At 37.2% G+C, this 25,109-nt stretch overlaps 1 protein-coding gene across 2 annotated transcripts in view; it reads right to left on the reverse strand.

Annotated features, from left to right (window-relative positions):
- Positions 1-25,109, reverse strand: part of BMP2K (BMP2 inducible kinase) — a 147,053-nt gene that overhangs the window by 15,063 nt on the left and 106,881 nt on the right. Inside the window, exon 15 of one of the 2 annotated variants that reach the window (XM_049885924.1) lies at positions 24,923-25,033. The exons of the other annotated variant lie outside the window; for it this stretch is intronic. Coding sequence (XP_049741881.1) covers positions 24,923-25,033 — 111 coding nt within the window. The remainder of the gene's footprint in view (positions 1-24,922; positions 25,034-25,109) is intronic. 2 annotated transcript variants of the gene reach the window in all.

Raw genomic sequence — 25,109 nt, forward strand, 5'->3', positions numbered from 1 at the left:
ACCTATGTAATTAGCTTAAAATCTATAAAATGTCTTAGCAAAAGGGTTAATCACTTGAGAGCTATTATTTCAAACATTGTTCTTCAAATTAGAACCAACAGGCCATTATTAAAACATTAATATATACATATATATATATATATATACATAGTGAGTACAATATAGAATAAAAATGTCTTTAAGGTCACTCATGTACAGACTTAGCGTTTTTTTCTCTACCATTTAAATAAAAACAAATATTTTCAAAGCTTCAGTATTGCAGACTGAATTATTACTATCCTGATTTCAGGCCCTGTTGTTGTTAGTTGCTGTTAGGTCGATTATGATTCATGGCAATCCTAGACTTACAGAATCATAGACTTTAACAACTGGGAAAAAAGTTCAGAGATTATGTATTTAATAAAAATCTAGAGACCTCATTTTCAGAGGACTGATACTTACACCTGAGGGTACACAGTAACCGAAAAACTTCGACCAGAATTCACGTTTCCTAACATCTAGCGCGGTGCTATAGCAGTTATTTACCTCAATTAGATTACATTATCTGAAATAAATAGCAAATCTTCATCTTTTGAAGTTGGGTTTCATTGTTACAAACAGCCAAAATTCATTCAGAACCAGATGATGAGAATAAAGTGAATGGCTAAGATAGGACAATGCAGATTTAGGTAAATTATTAAGAATAACAACAATGGGTTACACCACCTTAAATTCCAGCTTAGGTATCACAAAAAATGTTAGCACAATGGAAGTATCTTTAAAGTAAGTGTCAAGAAGACTAATACTTATTTGCACATATAAATCCTACTATGTTTAAAATTATTCTCACTACCAAAGAAATGCTTTAATTAATCACTACTGTCAGTAAAATGGAAACCCTGGTAGTGTAGTGGTTAAGTGCTACAGCTGCTAACCAAAAAATCGGCAGTTCAAATCCACAAGGTGCTCCTTGGAAATTCTATGGTGCAGTTCTACCTTGTCCTATAGGGTCACTACGAGTCAGAATCAACTTAAGGGCAATGGGTTTGGGGGTTTTTTGGTCAGTAAAATAAAAAGCATTTACTAAATAAGTACTGAATTAATCATCACGGACTTTCTAAAAATACATAACATACTTAACCTCCTTCATCAGCAGAGGATACTAAACGAAAATGGTCTTTGGTGACCATGTTCTTATTTGGAATCATGCATTACTAAGTGCCTCACTTTCCTCATCTGTGAAGCAGCTTTGTATAAGGATAGTATTCACCTCATTAAATGTGAGAATACACATAAAGCATTACAACGGTACTTGCCGCACTACAGGTACTCAGTAAATGGCTAGTATCGTTGCTGCTGTATTAGTTCATCATTTCATGGATTATTTGTGGAGTACACACTGTGTGCTTCTAATGGTACTGAGAAACATTTAAGGATAAATCAGAGGGAACAGGAACTAATATTGTTGAGTGTACAAATATAGTGCCAAGGGTTTTACATACATCATCTCTTCACTCCCCATGATTAGGTTTCCACAACACCTGGGTGAAAATGCTCTGTAAGTTTTGCTATGATCTTTTTTCTCTTCAGTCTTATTAACAACATTTAAAAAATTTTTCTTCTTGCTTTCTGTGTCAGATCATTGTCATCACTAATACACCGTCATCCCTAATACTTCAGGGATATGCATCATTACCACCCGAACTCAGCTTTTGGCTTTCTCTCTTTCATTTTTATGCCTTTCTTTGGTGACTTTGATCCAGTTTCCCCAAGAGGTTTCTACAGATTTAGTTCAATTGCTTTCCATATGTAGGAATTAAAGAACTGAGGAAGTTGAATAACTTGCCCAGCTTTAAGGCCATATATATCATGCTAGTAGCTTCTCTGCTGATGACTTAGATCTGTATCAATTATTTAAAACTCTTCTCTATAAATTCTGCAATTAAACTACCCATAGAATATCATCATCAGCAAAATTTCAACACATCTTATAAACAACCCACTTTAAAATACAACCACATACTGGCATAAGGATAGATACACAGACAGTTGCTGTTGGGTGCCATTGAGTCAGTGCTGACTCACAGCAATCCTATGCACAATAGAACAAAACACTGCCCGATCCTGCGCCAGCCTCACAATCATTGCTATGTTTGAGCCCACTGCTATAGCCACTGCGACAATCCATCTCATTGAGGGTTTTCCTCTTTCTCGCTGAACCTCTACATTACCAAGCATGATGTCCTTCTCCAGGAACTGGTCTCTCTTGATAACAAGTCCAAAGTAAGCAAGACAAAGTCTCACTATTATCACTTCTAAGGAGCATTCTGGCTGTATTTCTTCCAAGACAATTTGCTGGTTCTTCTGGTATTCCATGGTATATTCAATATTCTTTGCACCAATTCTTCAGTCTTCCTTATTCATTGTCCAGCTTTCGTATGCATTTATGAAGCAACTGCAAATACCCTGGATAGGTCAGCCGCACCTTAGTCCTCAAAGTGACATCTTTGCTTTTCAACACTTTAAAGAGGTCTTTTGCAGCAGATCTGCCCAATGCAGTGCATCGTTTGATTTCTTGACTGCTGCTTCCCATGGGTGTTGATTGCGAAGTGGATTCAAGTAAAGTGAAATCCTTGACAACTTCAATCTTTTCTCCGTTTATCATTGATGTTGCTTATTGGTCCAGTTGTGAGATTTTTTGTTTTCCTTATGTTGAGGTGTAATCCATACTGAAGGCTGTGGTCTTAGAATTTCATCAGTAAGTGCTTCAAGTCCTCTTCACTTTGAGCAAGCAAGGTTTTGTTGTCTGTGTATCGCAGGTTGTTAACAAGTCTTTCTCCAATCCTGATGCAAAGTTCATCTTCATATAGTCCAGCTTCTCAGACTATTTGCTCAACATATGTACAGTGAAACGACACAACCCTGACACACACCTTTCTGATTTTAAACCATGCCTCATCCCCTTGTTCTGTCTGAATAACTGCCTCTTGTTCTATGTACAGGTTCCACACAAGCACAATTAAGTGTTCTGGAATTCCCTCATAATTTGTTTTGATCCACACAGTCGAATGCCTTTGCATAGACAATAAAACACAGGTAAACATCTTTCTGGTATTCTCTGCTTTCAACCTATCTGACATCAGCAATGATATCCCTTGTTCCACGTCCTACTCTGAATCTGGCTGGAATCTCTGGCAGTTCCCTGTCAATGTACTGCTGCAACAGTTTTTGAATTGTCTTCAGCAAAATTTTACTTGTGTATGGTATTAATGATATTGTTTGATAATTTCTGCATTCTGTTGGATCACCTTTCTTTGGAATGGGTACAAATATGGATCTCTTTCAGTAGGTTGACCAGGTAGCTGTCTTCGAAATTTCTTGGCATAGACAAGTGAGTGTTTCCAGTGTTGCATCCATCTGTTATTTCAATTTCATCAATTCTTGAAGCCTTGTTTTTCACCAATGCTTTCAGAGCAGCTTGGACTTCTTTCACTACCATCAGTTCTTGATCATATGCTACCTCCTGAAATGACTGAACATTGACCAATAATTTTTGGTACACTGACTGTGTATTCATCTTCTTTTGATGTTTCCCATGCCATTCAATTTTTTGCCCATTGTTGCTGTTGTTAGGTGCTGTCTAGTCGGTCCCAACTCACAGCAACCCTATGCACAACAGAACAAAACACTGCCCGGTCCTGAGCCATCCTTACAATCGTTAAGCTTGAGCTTACTGTTGCAGCCACTGTGTCAATCCACCTCATCGAGGGTCTTCCTTTTTTCCGCTGACCCTGTACTCTGCCAAGCATGATGTCCTTCTCCAGGGACTGATCCCTCCTTACAACATGTCCAAAGTATGTAAGATGCAGTCTTGCCATTCTTGCTTCCAAGGAGCATTCTGGTTGTATTTCTGCCAAGACAGACCTGTTCATTCTTTTGGCAGTCCATGGTATATTCAATATTCTTCGCCAACACCACAATTCAAAGGCGTCAATTCTTCTTCGATCTTCCTTATGCATGTGATATCCGGCATCATTTCTATCACCAAGGCCATTCTTTTGATGTTTCCTGTGCCATTCAATTTTTTGCCCACAGAATTCTTTAATATTGCAACTCCAGGCTTGGATTTTTTCTTACAATACTTTCAGCTTGAGAAATGCTCAGGATTTTCTTCCCTTTTGGTTTCCTAACTCCAGGTCTTTGCACATGTCATTATAATACTTTACTCTGTCATCTCAAGGCACACTTTGAAATCTTCTGTACAGCTTATACTTCATCCTTTCTTCCTTTCGCTTTAGCTACTCTACATCGAAGAGCAACTTTTATCCATTTTCTGACATCCATTTTGGTCTTCTTTTTCCTTTCTTTTTAACGACCTTTTGACGACTCGATGGCACTGCGTTCTGGGTGTGCTTTTTTTATGTATGATGATGATGTCCTCGACGTCATCCCACAACTTATCTGGCCTTCAGTAATTAGTGTTCAATGCATCAAATCTCTTCTTGAGATGATCTCTAAATTCAGGTGGGATATAGTAAAGGTCGTATGTGGCTCTTGTGGGCTTGTTTTAAACTTTAGCTTCAGGATGAACTTGCGTATAAGCAACTGATGGTCTGTTGCACAGCACAGATAATACTGATAATATCTGATGATACTGAGCTTCTCCATCTCTCTTTCAACAGATGTAGTCAATTTGATCCCTGTGTATTCCATCCGACAAGGTCCACATGTATAGTCACTGTTCATGTTGTTAAAAAAAAAAAAAAAAAAAGTATTTTCAATGACTAAGCCATTGATCCCTCAAAATTCTATCACTGATGTCCGGCATCATTTCTATCACCAAGGCCGTATATTCTAACTACCAATTATTCTTTGTTTCCAACTTTTGCATTCCAATCACCAGTAATTATCAATGCATCTTGACTGCATGTTTGATCAATTTCAGACTGCAGAAGTTGGTAAAGTATCTTCAATTTCTTCATCTTTGGCTTTAGTGGTTGGTGCATAAATTTGAGTAACAATGGTATTAACTGGTCTTCTTTGTCGGCATATAGATATTATCCTATCACTGACAGTGTTGTACTTCAGCATAGACCTTGAAATATTCTTTTTGATGATGAACGCGACGCTGTTCCTCTTCAATTTGTTATTCCTGGCATAGTAGACAGCATGACTGTCTGATTCAAAACGGCCAATACCAGTCCATACCAGTCCATTTCAGCTCACTAATGCCTAGGATATTGGTGTTTATGTGTTCAATTTCATTTTTGATGACTTCCAATTCTCTTTGATTCATACGTCATACATTCCATATTTCAATTACTAATGGATGTTTGCAGCTGTTTGTTCTCATTTTAAGTTGTGCCACATCAGCAAATGAAGGTCTCAAAAGCTTTACTCCATCCACATCATTAAGGTCAACTAGACTTTGGGGAGGCAGCTCTTCCCCAGTCATATTTTGAGTGCCTTCCAACCTGAGGGCCTCATCTTTCATCACTATATCTGACAATGTTCCACTGCTGTGCATAAGGTTTTCACTGGCCAATTTTTTCAGAGTAGATTGTTGGGTCCTTCTTTGCAGGCTATTTCAGTCTGGAAGCTCCACTGAAATCTGCCCACTATGGGTGACCCTGCTAGTATTTGAAATACCAGTGGCATAGGTTCCAGCATCAGAACAACAGGCAAGCTACTGCAATATGACAAACTGACAGACAAGGAGTGGAAATATATAGACGAATGGAATAGAATTGAGAGTCTAAAAATAAATCCTCACATCTATGGTCAACTGATTTTTGAGAAGAGTACCATGACCATTCAGTAGGACTAAAAGCAGTCTCTTCAACAGATGGTGCTGGTAAAACTGGATACCCAGATGCAAAACAGTGAAGTTGGACTCTTACACCATACACAAAAATTAACTCAAAAATGGATCAGAGACTTAAACTTAGGAGCTAAAATTATAAAAATCTCAGCAGAAAATATAAGGACAAACCTGCCTGATCTTGGATTTGGCAATGATTTTTAAATATGGTACCAAAAGTATAGAAAACCAAAGAAAAAATAAATACAATGGACTTCATCAAAACTAAAATTTTTTGTGCATCCAAGAACACTATAAAGACAGTGAAAAGATAACCCAGAAAATGGAAGAAAATATTTGCAAATCATGTAAGAGTTTAATACCCATAATACATAAAGAACTCCTACAACTCAACAACAAAAAGACAACCTAATCAAAAAATGGGCAAAGGACTTGAACAGTTCTCCAAAGAACATAGAAAAAATGGTCAATAAGCACATGAAAAGACGATTGATACTGTTGTTATTAGTTGCCACCAAGTCCATTCCGATGCATTGTGACCCCACATGTGCAGAGTCGAACTTCTCCAAAGAGTTTTCAAGGCTGTGCAGCGTATCACCAGGATTGTCTTCCAAGGCGCCTCTGAGTGGGTTCGTACCACCAATCTTTCAGCTAGTAGTCAACCACTTAACTGTTTACTCCACCCAGGACTCCCTTCATTAATCTCTAGGGAAATGCAAATCTAAACCACAGTGATATACCACTTCACACCTACTAAGATGGCTATAATTGAAAAAAAACAGAAAATAACAAGTGTTGGCCAGGATGAGGAGAAATTAAACCCTTGTCCATTGCTGACTGGAATGTAAAACGGTATTGCTGCTATGGAAAAGTCTGGCAGTTCCTAAAAATGTTAAACACACAATTAACAAGACCCAGCAATTCCACTCCTAGGTATATACCCAAAAGAATTGAAAATAGGGACTCAGCCATTATTCAAAGAGCCAACAGGTGTCCATTAACAGATAAATGGATAAACAAAATGTGGTACATACATACAATGCACTATTACTCTGCCATAAAGAAAAATGAAGTCCTGATATATGTGACAACATGAACCATGAAAACATGATGTTAAGTGAAATAAGCCAGATACAAAAGGACAAATATTCTGATTCTACTTATATGAGGCACCTAGAATAGGAAAATTCATAGAGAGAGACAAAGTAGATAAGAGGTCACCAGGGCTAGGATAAGGGAGAAAATGGCCTACAAAGTTGCTTAATAGGTACAGAGTTTCTATCTCCAAAATTATTCAACAGTCTTAATGGTTGCACAACACCGTGAATGCAATAATGCCATTGAATTGTATACTCAAAAATAGTTAAAATGGCAAATTTTATGTTACACTGATCACAATAAAAAGGAAAAAAACAAAAACACAACCACAGACTTGTCTTGCACCTCTTCTGTATTTCCTTTACAAAGCCATGACCAAGAAGTAAAAAAATTCTACTGGAATGAGCACCATCTTGTTTCTATTCCAACAAATAGAAGTTTGCTGAACTGTATAAGTACTTTTTTAAGAGTATTTTACAGTCTGTACAGTTAAGCTCAAAGGAGCCCTGGTGGCGTAATGGTTAGGAGCTCGGCTGCTAACTGAAAGGTTGGTAGTTCAGACCCACCTGGTGGCTCTGTGGGAGAAAGACCTAGTGATCTGCTTCTGTAAAGATTTCAGTCTAGGAAACCCTAAGGTGAAGTTCTGCTCTGTCACACTGGGTGGCCATGAGTCGGAATCGACTCAATGGCACCTAACAACAACAGCAGAGTTAAGTTTTAGAAATACTATAGGGCATGCTTTATTAATACTCAACTTTACAAAATCCATGGAAGATAAACTTCCAAATAAACCTCAGTTTCTTCATCTATGAAACAGCAACAATGAAACTTAACCTGATATTCCTGGACATTAAGTACTGTTCACCTTACTTAATGAAGATTTAATATTAGGGGTGTGTGTCTGTGTGTGTGTGAGGGGTTACATTACAAAGTATACTTTGATAATTAATTCAGCAAGCAAAGCAAGGTACCATGCAACATACAAAGATGAAAAAGACATTCCCTAACCTCAAGAAGCTCATTCACTTAAGAGTTGTGAAACAGCTGTGTAGCTTTATGCATTCAGAAACTCATGCAGTAATGCTGATTCTAGTAACCTGGAAAACGACTGACCAAGGTCAAAGCAAACGAGAGGTTTTGGGGTACAAGCGCATCGTACCAAATGAATACAAGAACATGCATCTACTGATTCCGTGCTTATGAGTTTTCATAAAAGGCAATTCCTAGGTGTTAAAATTTCAAGGACATCATAGCCTTGCACATTCTAAGGCCAAAATTTGTGGTCAATGTCTAAAATGACATTTTCATGTACTTGTTGTGGGATTTTTTTAATTAATAAAAAAAAAAAATGTAGAGAATGAGATTCTAATTAATCCCACACTACTTTAAATAAATCTTCCAAACATACATATTCATCAATGGATAAGTGAACCTTCATAAACTATACTAAATAAAAAATTCAAAATATTTTTGAAATGTCAAAGAAATAATGGTGCAGGGGGCATGTTTGCAACATATTATTCTTAATACCACTCTTCTAGCCAGGCTTCCATCTTCAGAGGACAATTGTTCTTTTAGTTATAAAACAGATGGTGCCTTTTTAATCAGTTAAGAAGCTTCCAGTTTCAAGGAAATTTTGTTTCGATGTTCATTTCTTAGCTATTGGATTACAGAGGATGAATGGCTTGAAACTGCTATTGTAATTACATGCCTTCTGCTGTTTCATCATTTAAGGTATACGGGAGGGGCCGAGACTTTAAAGCTCGCTTTGAATTGGTAGCATACTGCCTGCCATCATTTTCCAGCAATTTTCCATGTCAGGGACAAGGATTAGTGGATTAGAAGAAGGTTTTATCAAAATCTGTACTATTACTCCGAAGACAGGCCAAGAGTAGAGGAAGAGAATCATACTCATTGCGAACAATATTTCCCAGGGAATTAAAAACGCCTTAAAATTGACATTTCCATTATGTTACTCACATTACCATATTTCTGTGCAAATAACGCACGCCTTCTACGTATGTTTGCCAGCCGCGCCCTCTCCCTAGCAAGGTATTTTTTTAAGTACCACTGTGCGGTTTTTTGTTTTATGTTTGATGCTTATGAAAATACCTAGTGGGGGCAAGGCTGGCAAACAAATGTAAAAAGCTCATGTTATTTTTGTAAAAATATGGTACTCGATTTTGATTTAAAACTAGTCACTTCACACTTTCCCTTGTTCTGCTACTATTTACAGAACAGACTTTGGAATCAGAGAGACCTGTATTCCCACTTATACACTATAATCTTAAGCAAGTCACTGACCCTCTCTGATCCTGTTTCCATTCTATATACACAATGGAATTCAATCAATGGTAACTATTATTGGTGACATCCTGGAATAATTTAGAAATTCTTTATCTTCAATAATCACATATCGCAATTTTAAGGCAGAATACAGCTCGTCAAGACTTGCAGGATGACCCACATTTGGACTGACAATTTTCCTGTGTAAAAGTTTTATATTCCAACCAATAATGACTATAGATAATGTAACCTTTCTCAACCTTAAATTCAATTTCATTTCCTATCAAATAATAAGACCCATAAAGTGGGTCTGGGGGTTGGGAGAATAGGGAAAGTTCACTGTACTTAATTAAAAATGAAATGCAAAATAAGAAATCTAATACTTCAGTGACCTAATTAATGTGGCCTAAATCTTAATCAAACTCTTCAGATACAGTTTTAAAATTTCATAAAACTTTCATGTTTCAGAATTTGTGGATGTATATTAAAATTGGGTAGTCTGTGCTGTAATTCTAAGAACCACACAGTCTATTTTGGTGCATAAACTAGTTGTATAAAAACCGCCTTGGAGAGATGAAGGGGGGCCTGAGTTTCAGGATAGGGAATGGATACTATAGTCTTAATATGATTTCTATGTGTATACCCTAATGAACACTGGTAGTTAACGCTATAAATATAAAGAGGAACTGTACACTATTGAACAGTTTTATGCTTTATTATAGGTTTCATTCAGTAGTTAGAATACTAGCTAATTCTTATTAGAACTTTATACTACTCCAGGTTGGAGAGCAGCTGCAAAACTTCAACACTAAGATTTTGGAACTCAGTGGTGAAAATACAATTAATAACAGTAACAACAGCAGCAGCAAAAATAGCAACCAAGGATTGAAGATGTGTATGCTTTGTATAAGGAGCCCTGATGGCACAACAGTTAAGCTCTCAGCTGCTAACCTAAAGGTTGACAGTCTGAACGAAACAGCCACTCCATGGGAGAAAGATGTGGCAACCTGTTTCCATTAAGATTACAGCCTTGGAAACTCTATGGAGCAGTTCTACTCTGTCCTATAGGGTTGCTATGAGGAGGAATCGACTTGATGGCAACTATGTATAACATTCTCTCATTTATTCCTTTCGACAGTCTTATCAAGTCCCCAATGTAAGGCAAAGAAATTCTTCCAGAAGTTAGGTAACACTCAATGTTACATGGTTAATATGTTTTGATAGAACTAAGGTGGTAACCCAGGGCTCTATAATTCCCAAGACAATGGTCTGTCTGATATACTGACATCAGTTCAGTAACCTGACATAAAAGTCAAATATAATTTCAGGATAATTAAAATATCAACTTATGGAATAAGACATTACATTTATATACATACAGCAGATTCTTGATATAATTATTTAATTTTTACATAAATGAGTAATTATAGAATTGAATTTTGCCCATAAATGTTTAAAAATAAAAGGAAAAGTTAGATTTGATTCATTTTAGACATGGTCTACCAAAATGTTATCTTCAGCTAATCTTCCTACAAATCTGAAAGTGGTAGCATAAGCTAAGGCCACCAAAAACATCAGAAAAACAAATCTATGTAGCCAAACTAAGGTAGGTCATTTGACTGCACCAGATCTAACCAAAAACCAAACCAAACCCAGTGCCGTCGAGTCAATTCCGACTCATAGCGACCCTATATGACAGAGTAGAACTGCCCCATAGAGCTTCCAAGGAGCGCCTGGAGGATTTGAACTGCTGACCTTTGGTTAGCAGCCGTAGCACTTAGCCACTATGCCACCAGGGTTTCCACACTAGATCTAGGTATATGTAAATATTAAAGAGACGGAGGAGCCCTGGTGGTGTAGTAGTTAAGAGCTCAGCTGCTAACCAAAAGGTCAGCAGTTCAAATCCACCAGCTGCTCCTTGGAAACACTATGGGCCAGTTCTACTCAGTCCTACAGGATCCCTACGAGTTGGAACAAACTTGATGTCACCTGACAACAACAGCAACAGATGGAAGAAAAAGCATGAAATAAAAAGGTACTGTGGACCCTAAAGATAATGGTAGAGGGTATGGAACCCAGGATTAGGGGAAGAAGGAGCAGTCAGTCGCTCCTCTAGCTGAGGCTCTTTACTTATTTTTTAAAATCACTGTCACTCCCCAAAACTACCCATTCATTTTCCTCTTCTCCAATCTGCCCTCTACGTTCTATGAAAATTACCTAACACCTAAATGTAACATGTCACCCCTTGTTACCTACAAAATAAAATCCCTTTTATATCTAGAATACTTAACACAATTTCTAGTCAGTCAGCCCTAACATTTCCAGGCCCAAATAAATAGTCTTAACCTTTTCATTCTCATCTCACACTTTTCCCTGAACACCATAGGCCCTATACTCATGCTATTCCATTTGCTTAGAATATCTTTTCTACTATTTTCCTCCTCCCTTCCCTGCCAACAACCACTTTCTCTGCTACCCTTCCCTTACTGGTGTCAATAGCTCCTTGCTCTACACCACTATAGCGCTCCGTCCATTCTTCTACCATAGCATTTATCATTTGGTAAACATTTATTTACATATATTTCTTATCAACTAGAAAATTCCATCAGAAGATAGTAAATATGACAAATATTGGTTGAAAGTTGAATGAATGAATCAATCAATCAATTAGTCCTTCAATCAATCAACCTAGACCCTGGGACCACAGGAGCTCCCCCATTACAACACCAATGCAATGGAGAAAAAAAATCCAAGAGTTAGAGCATGATGATTAGAAAATGAATAAAATCCCCCATACAGAAGAGTAATTAATAGAGAAGTTTAAAAGAATACAAAATGAAACTTAAAGCCCATTGACCACAAACAGTAAAGCCAGATGTGGTAAACCACAGAGCCTTTTTCTTTTTGTAGCTTCATTCTAAATTCCTTTAAGGATATAATTGTCACTTGCCTTTCACCTAGCAACAAACAACATCTAAAAGACAGCATTTACTGTCAACACATATAGTCGAGGCACTGCTAGGTTCTAGTGACACAATAGTAAATGAAAGAGAGCTGGTCCCTGACCTTAAAAGAATTTTTACTAAAATATTTCTCCTATATCACATAATTATTTTTTTCCATCTTTCTAAAATTCAAAACAGCAAATGACTTTTACATAAGTCGGATCTTATTTTTTTTTTCTTCATCCTTGGAGGTTTCAAATTGGAAATACAGTATCAGAATAAAACCTCTACTTACACACCACCTAACACACAGAAGGCCATTTAAATCAATGAGAAAATCTAGCGCTTTTCTCCATTTCACCATCTTTATGGGTCTTTCAAATGCAGACCATTTAAAATGCCACTCCTTGGAGGGTTCTGATGATACTCTTCTTTTCTACTCTAACCTTCAAAGAAGTACTTTCTGTCTTTGGTAGTTCAGCCACCTGGAGGTTGCCTACTTTTTTTCTTGCTATTAATCTCTTGGCCACAAGTCCTCATTTATCAGGGTAACCTTAATCACATCAAATACGATGACCTAGCCCCCAAATTCCTTCCCCCTTTCTCCTCTGCCTTGCCTCTTAAATGTTAGAATTCCCCTGAACTTATTCCTCAGTCCTCTTCCAGTCTTCTCTCTTTCCAAAGTGGCATCAACTTCCATTTTCATGATGATAAATCCAACATCTGTGTCTCTGGTCAGCACTTCTCTCTCTCAAATGCCAGTCCCCTGTTGTCTAAATGCCTACCAATTAGATCCCAGTGCCTCTACAGACAACTCAAACTCAACCTATCTAAATTTGAACACTCCCCCTTGATCAGCCCTATATCTTCTCTCTCCAGGAAGAACATCACCAATCAATCAAACCAGAACTACGATAATCATTTGAGGTTTCTCTCTTTCCCCTAAGATCCTCCGCACCCTCCATGTGGTTACTAAGTCCTACAGATTCTGCCTCCATAACATCTCTCAGGCCATCATTTCAAGCATGGAGTCTTCTGCAGTAGTCTTTTGCTCAGTACTTCTCAAACTACCTGTACTGAAGGTAATTTTTGTTTTTAATTTCCAACTCATACAGGCCAACACTTTCATAAAAATGAATAAATAAAATAAAAATTGTTAGAAAAATGAAATAATAGGTGGAGACAAGGGCATTTTTAGGGCATTGAAAACTATTCTGTATGATACTATAATGGTAGGCTCATGACTTTATGCGTTTGTCAAAACCTATAGGACCGTACAGCACAGTGAACTCTAATGTAAACTAGTGACTTCAGTTAACAATAATGTATCAACATTGGTCCATCAATTGTAACAAACATACCACAAGAATGCAAGATGTTAATAGTAGGAGAAACAGTGCTGGGGGGGAGGCATATAGTGAAACTCTTTCTACACAATTTTTCTGTAAACTGTATCATTAAAAATTGAGAAAGACATAAAATACAAGTCCCAATTTTTTAGTATTAGATTCAACACACATAAAGTTAATCTCTCAATTTGTATAAAGGTTTCTAACCTCTTACTCTCAATTTCATATTGCAGGCCACACTTTGATAAGCACTCTGCTAAAAGGTCTCCTTGGCTCCAATTTCAGTCACCCAGATCATATTCCTCCTTCCAGGATAATTTTCTAGAATACATGCCTGAATCATATTCCTCTCCCAAGTAAAGTCCTTCAATTACTGCCCATTGCCTCCATTTCCTCATCTTGGCCCCTGCCCACTTCTCTTGTTCAATTTCCCCCATCATCTAATACTGCCATCCTCAAATGCCTGGGCTTCCCCAGAACATACTGAGTTGTCTCAGGCTTTGCTCACACTGTTCTCTGCTTTGAATGTCCTGCCCTATCTTTCCTACAAGTTCATACATGTATTTATTTCTCAAGGCTCACCAGAAATCCTATTTTTTCCATGAAATTTTCCTTATATCCCAGTTTCAACCCAGGCAGAAAAAGCAACTCTCTCCTCTGGGATCCCACTGAGTATACATCTATCACAGTAACTGCTCTCTTCATTGCAAATAGTTTTCATGTCTATCTCTAAGCAAGCACTTAACCACTGCACAACCAGGACTCCAGCTGTGCATTTAGCAGTATTAAAAGTGCTATGAAACTGGGTGCTACGTGGAAGAGGTTAATACTGGGTATTTAGGGTGCTTTTAATTTCGCGCTTCTACTAAATAATGTTGTACTGAAAATCTTTGTAGCTGTATATTTGTTTCAAATTTTATATTATTTTCTTCGGGTAAGTTCCCAGAAATTAGACAAAGAACATAAACTTTTTATTGTTAAACTGCTTTCCAAAAAAGAGTTATCAATTTATAACACCATCAGAAATATATTATCGTGCTACTTTCATCTTTTAAGCATTTTATATAACTACCACTATCAGCTTAATTGTACAGTTTCCCCAAAATAATATATTTAAGTAGAGGGAACTACCAAAACTCTAAGATTAATCCCTGAAAGGAAATGAGCATTTTGAATACTTCCAGTAAGCACATAAATCAGGGTATTTCTTCTGTAGGCCAATCCTGGCAATGAATCAAATTTTTAAATATACATACCCTTGACCTGACAATTTCTCCTCTAGAAATAATGTTATGTGTCAAATGTTTATGAATAAGGATATTCAATAAGGAGTTAAAACCAAAGACACAGGAAAATATTAGTCCATAGGACTAATGGACCTGAACCACGGCCCCCACCAGCCTCAGCCCAGAAGTAGATGGTACCTGGCTGCCACCACCAGCCACTCTGACAATGATCACAATAGAGGATCCTGAACAGAGCAGGAGAAAAATGCAGAACAAAATTCAAATTCACAAAAAAAGAATGAACTTACTGGTCTGACAAAGAGTGGAGGAACCCCTGAGTCTATAGCCCTTGTACACCTTTCTAACTCAGAACCAAAGCCACTGTAGAAAGTTCACCTTTCAGGCAAAAATTAGGCAGGCGTATAAATCCCAAAAACCAAAACCCACTGCCGTCCAGTCAAATCTGACTCATGGCAACCCTACAGGACAGAGTAGAACTGCCCCCACAGGGTTTCCAAGGCTGTATATATTTACAGAAGCAGACAGCCACATCTTTCTCCCTTGGAGCAGTCGGTGGGTTCGAACTGCCAACTTTTTGGTTAGTGGCCAAGCACTTAACCACTGCACCATAAGGGCTCCTTCGGGCCTATAAAACAATAACACACATTGAGGAATGTGCTTCTTAGATCAACCAAGTATATGAGATCAAATGGGCAACACCTGCCTAAAAGCAAAGACGAGAAGGCAGGAAGGGATAGGTAAAACTAGCAAATGGCAACAGGGAGCCTGGGGCAGAAAGGAGGAGAGTGCTGATACATCGCAGGGATTGCAGCCAATGTCATGAAACCATTTATGTTGTATACATTTTTTAATGAGAAACTAATTTGCTCTGTAAACTTTCACCTAATGCTAAAAACTAAAAACCTAAATACTCCCCTATTTAATTTGCAAAAGAAGCAGCAAAGACATGTGTGATTGAATACAGTATAAAGTATAACAAGACATTAAAAGTTTAACAACTCCTGGACAAAACTCTAGTAAACTAATCACTAGTCTAAAAAAGTAATGGCTATAAGATAGTTGAGATCTTAATCATCACGGCATTCACCATATGCAAAATAGAAACCATGACAACCATCATCCTTTCTTGAGAAACTACTACGTGCCAGGCACCTTCCATGGTGCTTTACATACAGTTTTCTTATTAATCAGTAAGAACCCTATGAGTCACATGGCGTGTACTATTATCCCCATTTTACAGATGATGGTCCCAGGGTAGCACGTATGGTTTGTGCTCAGCTGGTAACTGAAGGGTTGGAGGTTTAAACTCATCTAGGTGTGTCACAGAAGAAAGGCCTGGTAATCTGCTTTCCTAGAGATTACAGCCAAGAAAACTCTACGGATCTCAGTTCTACTCTGTAGAACATGGGGTCACTGTGTGTTGGAATCGACTCAATGGCAAAGAGCTCTGGTTCGGTTTTGATTTATCGATGAGGAAACTGATAAACAGGGCAGCTAGGTCGTTTGCCTTGTCACACAGCCAACAAGGAATGAAACTTGGATTGAACTTAGATAATACTGACCTCAAGAATGTACTCAGGGATAGATAATTAACTTTTAAATATTTAGGTACAATTAAATGTTGCTTCTAATTCCTATTTTTTAATACACATCCTTGAGTATTTTATCAGAATATAAGCATTTGCACAGAAAATTGCCAGTTTGAGGACTGGCTGACCAAAAGCAATATTCCGTCTCTGGTTGCGACACCAGAGGCATTTGGTTGCAGGGAAAATTATATGTCATTTATTATCTTGCCTATAAAACAAGTTAAGCAATAAATTTATAAGGTAACGGGGGTGGATTTTGCAACTTATTAGAAAACTGTACTCACATAAAAATTAAAATATATTTTGGGAATGATATGGTCGTTTTGCTTCATAAAATTCCCTGATGGTGTTGGATGTTGTTTGATAAAAAAGGTCTGGCCTTTACCCCTACACATCTCAGCTTCCATTCATAAATCTACAGATTCATCTACTCATTTTTTCCCCAAACAAGTCTTACTTTCCATTTTTACTACTTTTTTGGAAAAGGAGCCCTGGTGGCACAATGGTTAAGCACTCAGTTGCTAACTGAAAGGTCAGCAGTTCAAACCCATCAGCTGTTCTGTGGAACAAAGATGCGGCAGTCTACTTCCGTAAAGACTTTACAGCCTTAGAGACCCTGCAGGGTAGTTGTACTCTGTCCTGTAGAGTTGCTACGACTTGGAATTGACTCGACAGCAACAGGTTTTTTGGAAAATAACAGTTCTTTTATTTCTTCTAACACCATTTACTTTAAGGCAATCCTCAAGTTCTAGTATTTTTAAAATTTCATTCTAAGCTTGCTGGGATTTCAACCTTTAATCATAACACTTTTTGACCCTCATCTTTACATTTCTAGGTTATTACCCACTAAGAATACGAATTATTTTAAGTCTTTTCAAATCAAATAAACATATATCCATTCTTTCACCCACTTTAATTGCCTTCCTCCAGGCTTCTTCCAGTTTTTCTAGGTTCTTATTGAATGGCAATGACCGGAACTGCACGCAATATATTTCAGATATTGTGGTTTTATGCCATGCTGGATAATATTGTTTTCAAATGCCTTTCCATACAAAAAAAAAGTACTTGTTGGCCAATCAACCAAAATATTGAAAGAATACTGCATAAAACGTCACTGGTTTATTTCTTTGCAATGATGTATTTGCAAATTTATAGTTTAGCAGGAATAGTTACCACTCCATGCTTCCTCTGGATTTTCTAAATGCATTTTTATACCTGTTCTCAATATAAAATCGAAGGAAAACTTTTGGGATGATCACTTTATAAAGAACTACCAATTTTTATTCCATTTCACTTTTGGTGAAACCATACCATATCACACTGCTTTACAATACAGGGTTCCTAATATCTAAAGTCTCATATGTTAAGTCAGTATCTACTGGATATTTCTAATTTTTTTTTTTTTTCTCTCAGATATATCTCTGCCAAGACTTCAAACAGGTTCGGAATGGTTCAGTTAATTGCTGATGTAAACCAGAGCAGTGTATGTATTGCACAGCAACCAATCTGTTGCCTATAGGATTCTAACCCGAGTAGGAAACCATCAGTGGCATCCTGCTCAAAGATGGGGATGGACCGCACTGCTTTGAATGAGTGTCGCTCTTTATGTCCTGCCAATAATCCGATCACCCACAACAGGCTCCTGAAACTTGCGGGATCCATGCAGGAGACTAGATTATTGGTAGGATTGGGGAAAGTGACACACATTGAAAGCAGTGTGGCCGGCCGCCATCTTTGAGTGGAACAGCTCTGTTTCCTACTCAGGTCAAAATTTGACAGGAAACACATTTGGTTGTTATACAACACGTACACTGCCCTCGTTTATGCTGGTAATTACTGAATTGATACAAACTGGTTCAAAGCCCTGATCTCAAGTCAATCTGCCTGGAACTGAACTCATGTGACACAAATCACTTTCCCTGAAAAAGGATGAGGTGGAAACCTATTTCTTCTTCTGCATTTACTATTTCACTTTCATTCTCTCATGCCAAAATCCAAAATACCTGGATACTTCCATTTCCTCCAAATTTCACATATACTAAATCACCAAGTCTTCTCAATTCCCACTGCTACTGTCTTTGGTCTGGCCCTTATGCTTTCTTCCCTAGATTACAGTAACAGCATTCAAACAAACTGTGTTTATCTCTATTTCCCTTGCTAACAGATCTTTCAAAAACACAAATATAGTTAAGTAACTCCTTTGTTTAAAATTATTAAATAATAGGTCACATTGCATTCAGATAAAGTCCAAGCACCTTAGTATGGTATGCAAAATATCTCTTCATGATCCCAGCCCTACATATTGCCTCATCTCATCTCCCTACACTTCCCCATCATACTTTATGCTCAGCGATATGTATAGAATTAAAGGATTCTCATGCCTGGGACCACTGCATACAATCTCTACCAAGCAAACGTCTTTAGCTCCTTCAAGTCTCAGTTTAAGTGCTACCTACTCTGGGAAACAAAGAATCACCATCAATTTGTGAAAAAGCCTTAAAGTGAAACACAAAAAGAGAACAGAGTCACAAGACAATGTGCAAAACAAAAGTACCTTCAGAGAAATGAAATATGAAACAAGTACAAGATGCTATTTATAAAGAGGGGAAGGATGCTATTTATAAAGAGGGGAGGCCACTTCTTATAAATTAAAAATAATGTTTTTAGTATAAAATTAAGGAAATTTCCAAGAGGCAAAAATAAAAGACACAGGATCAAAGACCTAAATATAAAGCTGAAAACTATGAAGTTTATAGAAGAAAAAATAGGATCAATGCTAGGGGCCCTAATACACTGTATTAACAGGATACTAATCACAACCAACAACACACAAGCTCCAGAGGCTATGCTAGATAACGGGGATCTTCTAAAAATTAAACACTTTATGCTCATCAAAAGGCTTCACCAAAAGAGTAAAAACAGAACCTACAGACTGTAAAAATTTCTGGCCTTTATCAATCAGACAAAGCTCTAATCTCTAAAAGCTATAAGAAAATCCAACACCTCTACAACAAAAAGACAAATAATCCAATTAAAAAATGGGCAAAGGAAATGAACAGACACTTCACCAAAGCATACATTCAAGCAGCCTACAGACACATGAGGAAATGCTCACAGTCTCTAACCATCAGAGAAATGCAAATCAAAACCACAATGAGATACCACCTCACCCCAGCATTACAAGCACGAATCAATAAAACAGAAAATAACAAATGTTGGAGGGGCTGTGGGGAGATCAGAACTCTTATGCACTGCTGGTGGGAATGCAAAATGATACAACCATTTTGGAAAACGATATGGTGCTTCCTGAGAGAGCTAGAAATAGAAATACCATATCATCTAGCAAACCCACTCCTAGGAATACATGCTAGAGAAATAAAAGTTGTTACACGGATAGACATATGTACACCCATGTTCAGTGCAGCATTGTTCACAATAGTAAGAAGACGGAAACAACCTAGATACCCATCAACAGATGGACAAACTGTGGTACATACACATAATAGAGAATTACGCAATGCTAAAGAACAACGATGAATCTGTGAGGCACCTCATAACATGGATGCATCTGGAGGGCATTATGCTGAGTGAAGTAAGTCACTCATGAAAGAGCAAATGTTGTGTAAGACCACTACTGTAAAAATTCATGAAAAGATTTACATACAAAAAGAAACAATATTTGATGGTTACGAGGGAGGGGAGGGATAGGGATGGAAAAACACTTAATAGATAAGCGGTTACTTTGGTGAAGGGTAAGACAGTACACAATACTGGGGAAGCCAGCACAGCTTGTACAAGGCAAGGTCACGGTAGCTCCACAGACACATCCAAACTCCCTGAGGGGCTGAATTGCTGGGCTGAGGGCCGTGGGAGCCATGGTCTCAGGGAACATCTAGCTCAATTGGCATTACAGAGTTTATAAAGAAAATGTTCTACATTCTACTTTGGTGAGTAGCATCTGGGGTCTTAAAAGCCTGTGAGTGGCCATCTGGGATACTCCACTGATCTCACCCCTTCGGGAGCAAGGAAGAATGAACAAAACTAAAGACACAAGTGAAAGATCAGTCCAAAGGACAGAGTCCAGTAAAACTAGATGGTGCCCGGCTACCACCACTGACTTCTTTGACAGGGATCACAACAGAGGGTCCCAGGCAGGGCTGGCAAAAAATGTAGAACAAAATTCTAACTCAAAAAGACAGACCAGACATGCTGGCCTGACAGAGACTGGAGAAACCTTCAGAGTATGGACCCTGGACACCCTTTCAGTTCAGTAATGAGGCCACTCCTGAAGTTCACCCTTCAGCCAAAGACTGAACAGGCCCATGGAAGATAAACAAGACTAAAGGAACACACCAGCCCTAGAGCAGGTACTGGAAGGTAGGAGGAATAGGAAAGCTGGTAATAGGGAACCCAGGGTTGAGAAGGGAGAGTGTCCACATGCCGTAGGGTTGTTAACTGATGTCATACAACAATGTGTGTGCTGTTTGATGAGAAACTAGTTTTTTCTGTAAACCTTCACCTAAAGTTCAATTTAAAAAAAAAAAAAAAGACAGAGAGGTAGAAGACATGCAGAAACAGGAAAATCAGAGGGTCAGTCTAGTAGGTACCATATCCTAATAATAGGATTTACAAAAAAAGAAAAAACACAGAAAAAGGAAGAAATAAAATTACAAAATGATACAATACCAAGAGATGTTTCCAGACTGAAAAGGTCCACTAGGTGCCCAGTACGATGAATAAAAAAGACCCATAATACGGTAAAATATCTTCAATATTCAGAACAAGTAATAAAGACCCTATATATTTCCACTAAGAAAAAAAAACACAGGTCACATATAAAGGATCAGGAATCAGAATGGCATATTTCTCAACAGCAATATTAGAAGCAGTGCTTCTTACAAAGAAGCAGTAACTCTAAAATTCACAAGGAAAATTATGTCCAACCTAGAATTATTTACCGAAACTACCAACCAATCAAGTGTCAGTTCACAAAGATATTTTTTGGCAGCAAAGTTTAAAAATTTACCTCCCATGCATACTTTTCTCAAGAAACTACTAGAGGAGCTGCTCCAGCAACAAACCAGCAAAGAGGATGACAGGAGATCTGGGAATTCCCAGGAAGACTGATGCTGAAAGAAAATACTAGGAGGTGTGTGGCAGTCTGATAGAGCAACCCATTCAGATTGGAGGGTTCCATGAGAGATACAACCAAGTAAAAATGAAAATGACAGCTACCTTCAATTGTGAGATTTAAAATTCTAGTCGTAGATGAATTATTAATGACAGGGTACAATGAAAACTAAGCAAACAAAAAATACAGTAATTATAAACACAGTAATTAACTCCAGGAAAATAAAACTAAAAAAAAAAAAAAAAAGAAGAACATAATCATGGTATATGGGACCTCAGAGGTGACAAATACTTACATATTAAAAAAAAAAAAAAAGTAAACACTGATTCAGCCAGAAGTTGTATCAAAACCATATTGGCAGGAGGGTGGGAAGGACAAGTATATACAAGATAGTGTGTGTGCGCGGGGCAAACAGTATAATACCACTCTTCATTTTCCCTAACAGGAAGTACCACATATATTATCGAAAATTGTGGAGCAAGGTAGTAAGATAAAAAAACAGAGTAAGCATGAAATAAGTTAAAAACTGTCTCTCAGGTGTGTGAATAGAGAAACGGGACAGGGAAGATGCAGGTAGGGAAGTGATGTTTTTATTATGTGCCTTCTTAAATGAATCTTTTAAAATTTTATACATATATTATTCAATAAAAATAAAATTTTAATTTGAAAATTCTCCTATAAAATTTAATTCTGATAAAATAAGGAAAAAGAGTAAAAACTATATCATCACAATCTCAAAGTTCAGATTACAAGTTTCAACAGAATTTTCTTCTTTCAAAGTTAAAAGAGTACAAAGCCTTATAAGCGCAGTATAAGCAATACTAGATTCAGGACAGTGGTTCTTAAACGCACTTCAGTCACAGATTTAAAACCTGCTAAATTGTTACAGTATTCTGCTTCATAAATGAATTCATTATATTCTCGAGTAGGAGTCTCTATATGGTCTATCTAAAATTAAATTCTGTTCAGTAACTGAGAATTCTCAAATTCAAGCAAGATGGCTTGTCATATATACATATCATTCTGTATTGTGCAGCACACGTACTTAGGAGTAGTTTCTTGCCTTTCTTCTGTCCTGGCCGTATAAATCTTCAGATGCTTTTAAGTCTCACAATAGAATTCCATTTTCTTCTTCTAACTCCTTGCCAAAGTTTATAGAGAGGTTAATTTATGTCTTGGTAGAATGAATTATTTTATTATTATAGGAAATGATGCCCCAAATACTATATTTTTACCTAAAAATTATATATGACAAAGTATTTCTAAGTTCTACAATGAAAAGTCAGTGGCAGTAAGTTATAATTTTTTTTTTAGTTATACATTTTAGATCTGATAAATACCAAGTTAGCAATGCTGATAAAGGAATCACTTCTTCTTCTTCTCTCAGGAGGCACATTCCCCCTTAAGGACCATTTCCTATTTTATTCTAGTCCATATACTCAATTTTTCACAACCAAACCATTTCCATGTTCTTATTCACACTGTCTAAAAGGATTGTGTAGAAAAACAGTACTTATTTATATTTAAGGGCATTTTCTAAGGTCACTGTTCTAACACTAGGAGTTTGAATTTTTACGGATCATCATCATCTTTTCATACATTCAACAAGTATTACTAATTACTGGATTGGTTGGTGGTCAGGATTCAAAGACAGGCAACTCACGTTTGTGACCCTCAATAAGCTGAAAATCTAACAGAACAAACAAACAAAAACCAGTCATGTCGGGTCGATTTCAACTCATGGCAATCCCGTATATGTCAGAGTAGAACCATATGCGCCATGGGTTTTCAATGGCTGATTTTTCAGAAGTAGATCATCAGGCATTTCTTCCAAGGTACCTCTGGATGGACCCTGCAGTTAGCAGCCAAGCACGATAACTGTATACATCACCCAAGGACTCCTAAAATCTAACAGAGAAACTAAACACCACAGTAAAATGTCAAACAAGGTAACAGCAGCAGCAGTAAAGCTCAAACCTGGGAGCCTATTGCTAACTACAAAATCCCTAAACCAACCCAAAACTAAGGGGGCCCAGGCAAAAGACCATTCACTGAGGGTTACTCTAGTTCACGACCCCTATTATTAATTTCCCCAGGGTTCGTTCAGATGCTATTAAAGAATGAAGAAGTAGTTGCACAGATAAGTGCAAACCTCAAAAGGAAAAAGCAATGCCTTCTAGAGTATGAAAAAGGGCTAGGACAGAAACTGTCTTCTGCCACACAGAGCTCAGTATCTGAAGTCACTGAGCATTATGTTCTTGAGCACTTAAAAAGGCTACGTTGAGGTATTTTAATAAATTCTTTTAAAGCAGTCAATGCCTTTGTGACTGAGGGTATTGGAGATAGGAGAGAACACATCTATGCAGGTTAAGCAAACACACAGAAAGCTATCTTCTCCAATTGATGATGTTATATCATTCATAAAAAAGACAACCTTGAAGGAAGCACACAGAAAAGGGCAACGAATATTAACTGTTTTAAATAAACGGCAGAGAGTAAAACATGGAGTGTGAAAACCATCAGAAACATTAGATTACTGTGCTAGATGTTTCAGATAAGCAAATCTGAACGTTGGAAAGCTGAAATACTGCCTCAATGTAGTCATCAGAAATAAACACCTGAATCTTCTTTTGGCTTTACATTCTTAAGTTCTTCTTGTGTTGTTGTTCTCATGTGAATTAGTTAATGGCAGTGATGATGTTACATATATAACTCACCTGAGTGAAAAATGAACCGAACCAAAGAACATGGCTGACAGTTACCTTGAATATACTAAACAAAACCTCTACCTTCTAACAAAATGTAGTTTCTTCCAGTACATTTCCCTTTACAAAGATTTTTTCCACTGTAACAACACACACACACACAAATTCGTCTATGCCAAAGTATGATCCTATGCCATCCTAGTATCTTTAACAGTGTTAACTGGGTACTTTGAAATTATTACTAAATACAGTTAAAATTAGTACATAATATCAATATTTAAAACCTGAATTGAGATCACAAGCAAGGATGTAAGAAGAAAAGAGTAGGTAAAACAAAATGATTGTGACAAATAATCATTAGTGATTTTTAAAGAAATAAAAAAAAAAATGCAGCTACAAGGGAGCATGTACAAACTAATAAAGGATTTCAAAACAAAAGCTTAGTACAAAAATATATTTGAGTGTATTTTAAATGCCTAAAAGGGAGACAGATATTTTAAACAGCATCAAATAATAAAGATGACAGGAAACAGTTGTGTTTCTATTCAAATCGGCATTTTTCCACAATGGCAAAGGCACAATTGAGTAACAATACAATGGAAAGAGCAACGTTATAAAGACTAGGATGGCGGAGGGTTAAAGCAGTTTTCTATTCTATTTTCTGTAACTAAACAGCTGATTCTTACGTTGGCTTTATATTAATAAAGTGTTTTGTTCTTGTTCTTGCGTTTATTACTTTAATGGTAGTGATGATGTTACGTATGTAACTTGCCTGAATGAGAAATGAAAGGAACAGAACCAAAAGGGTCTTCTGGAGGATGATTATGTGGAGCAGAAAGTGGGTCTACATTCTTATCTGAGGATGCTCTCTCCTCGAGCCTGTCTGCAAAAATAAGATGAAACAAAACAAAAAATAAAATAAAATAAAAACAAAATGGTCTTTAACTTAAAAAAAAAAA

This window comes from Elephas maximus, chromosome 5, assembly GCF_024166365.1.
Source record: "Elephas maximus indicus isolate mEleMax1 chromosome 5, mEleMax1 primary haplotype, whole genome shotgun sequence".
Taxonomy (NCBI): Eukaryota; Metazoa; Chordata; class Mammalia; order Proboscidea; family Elephantidae; genus Elephas; species Elephas maximus.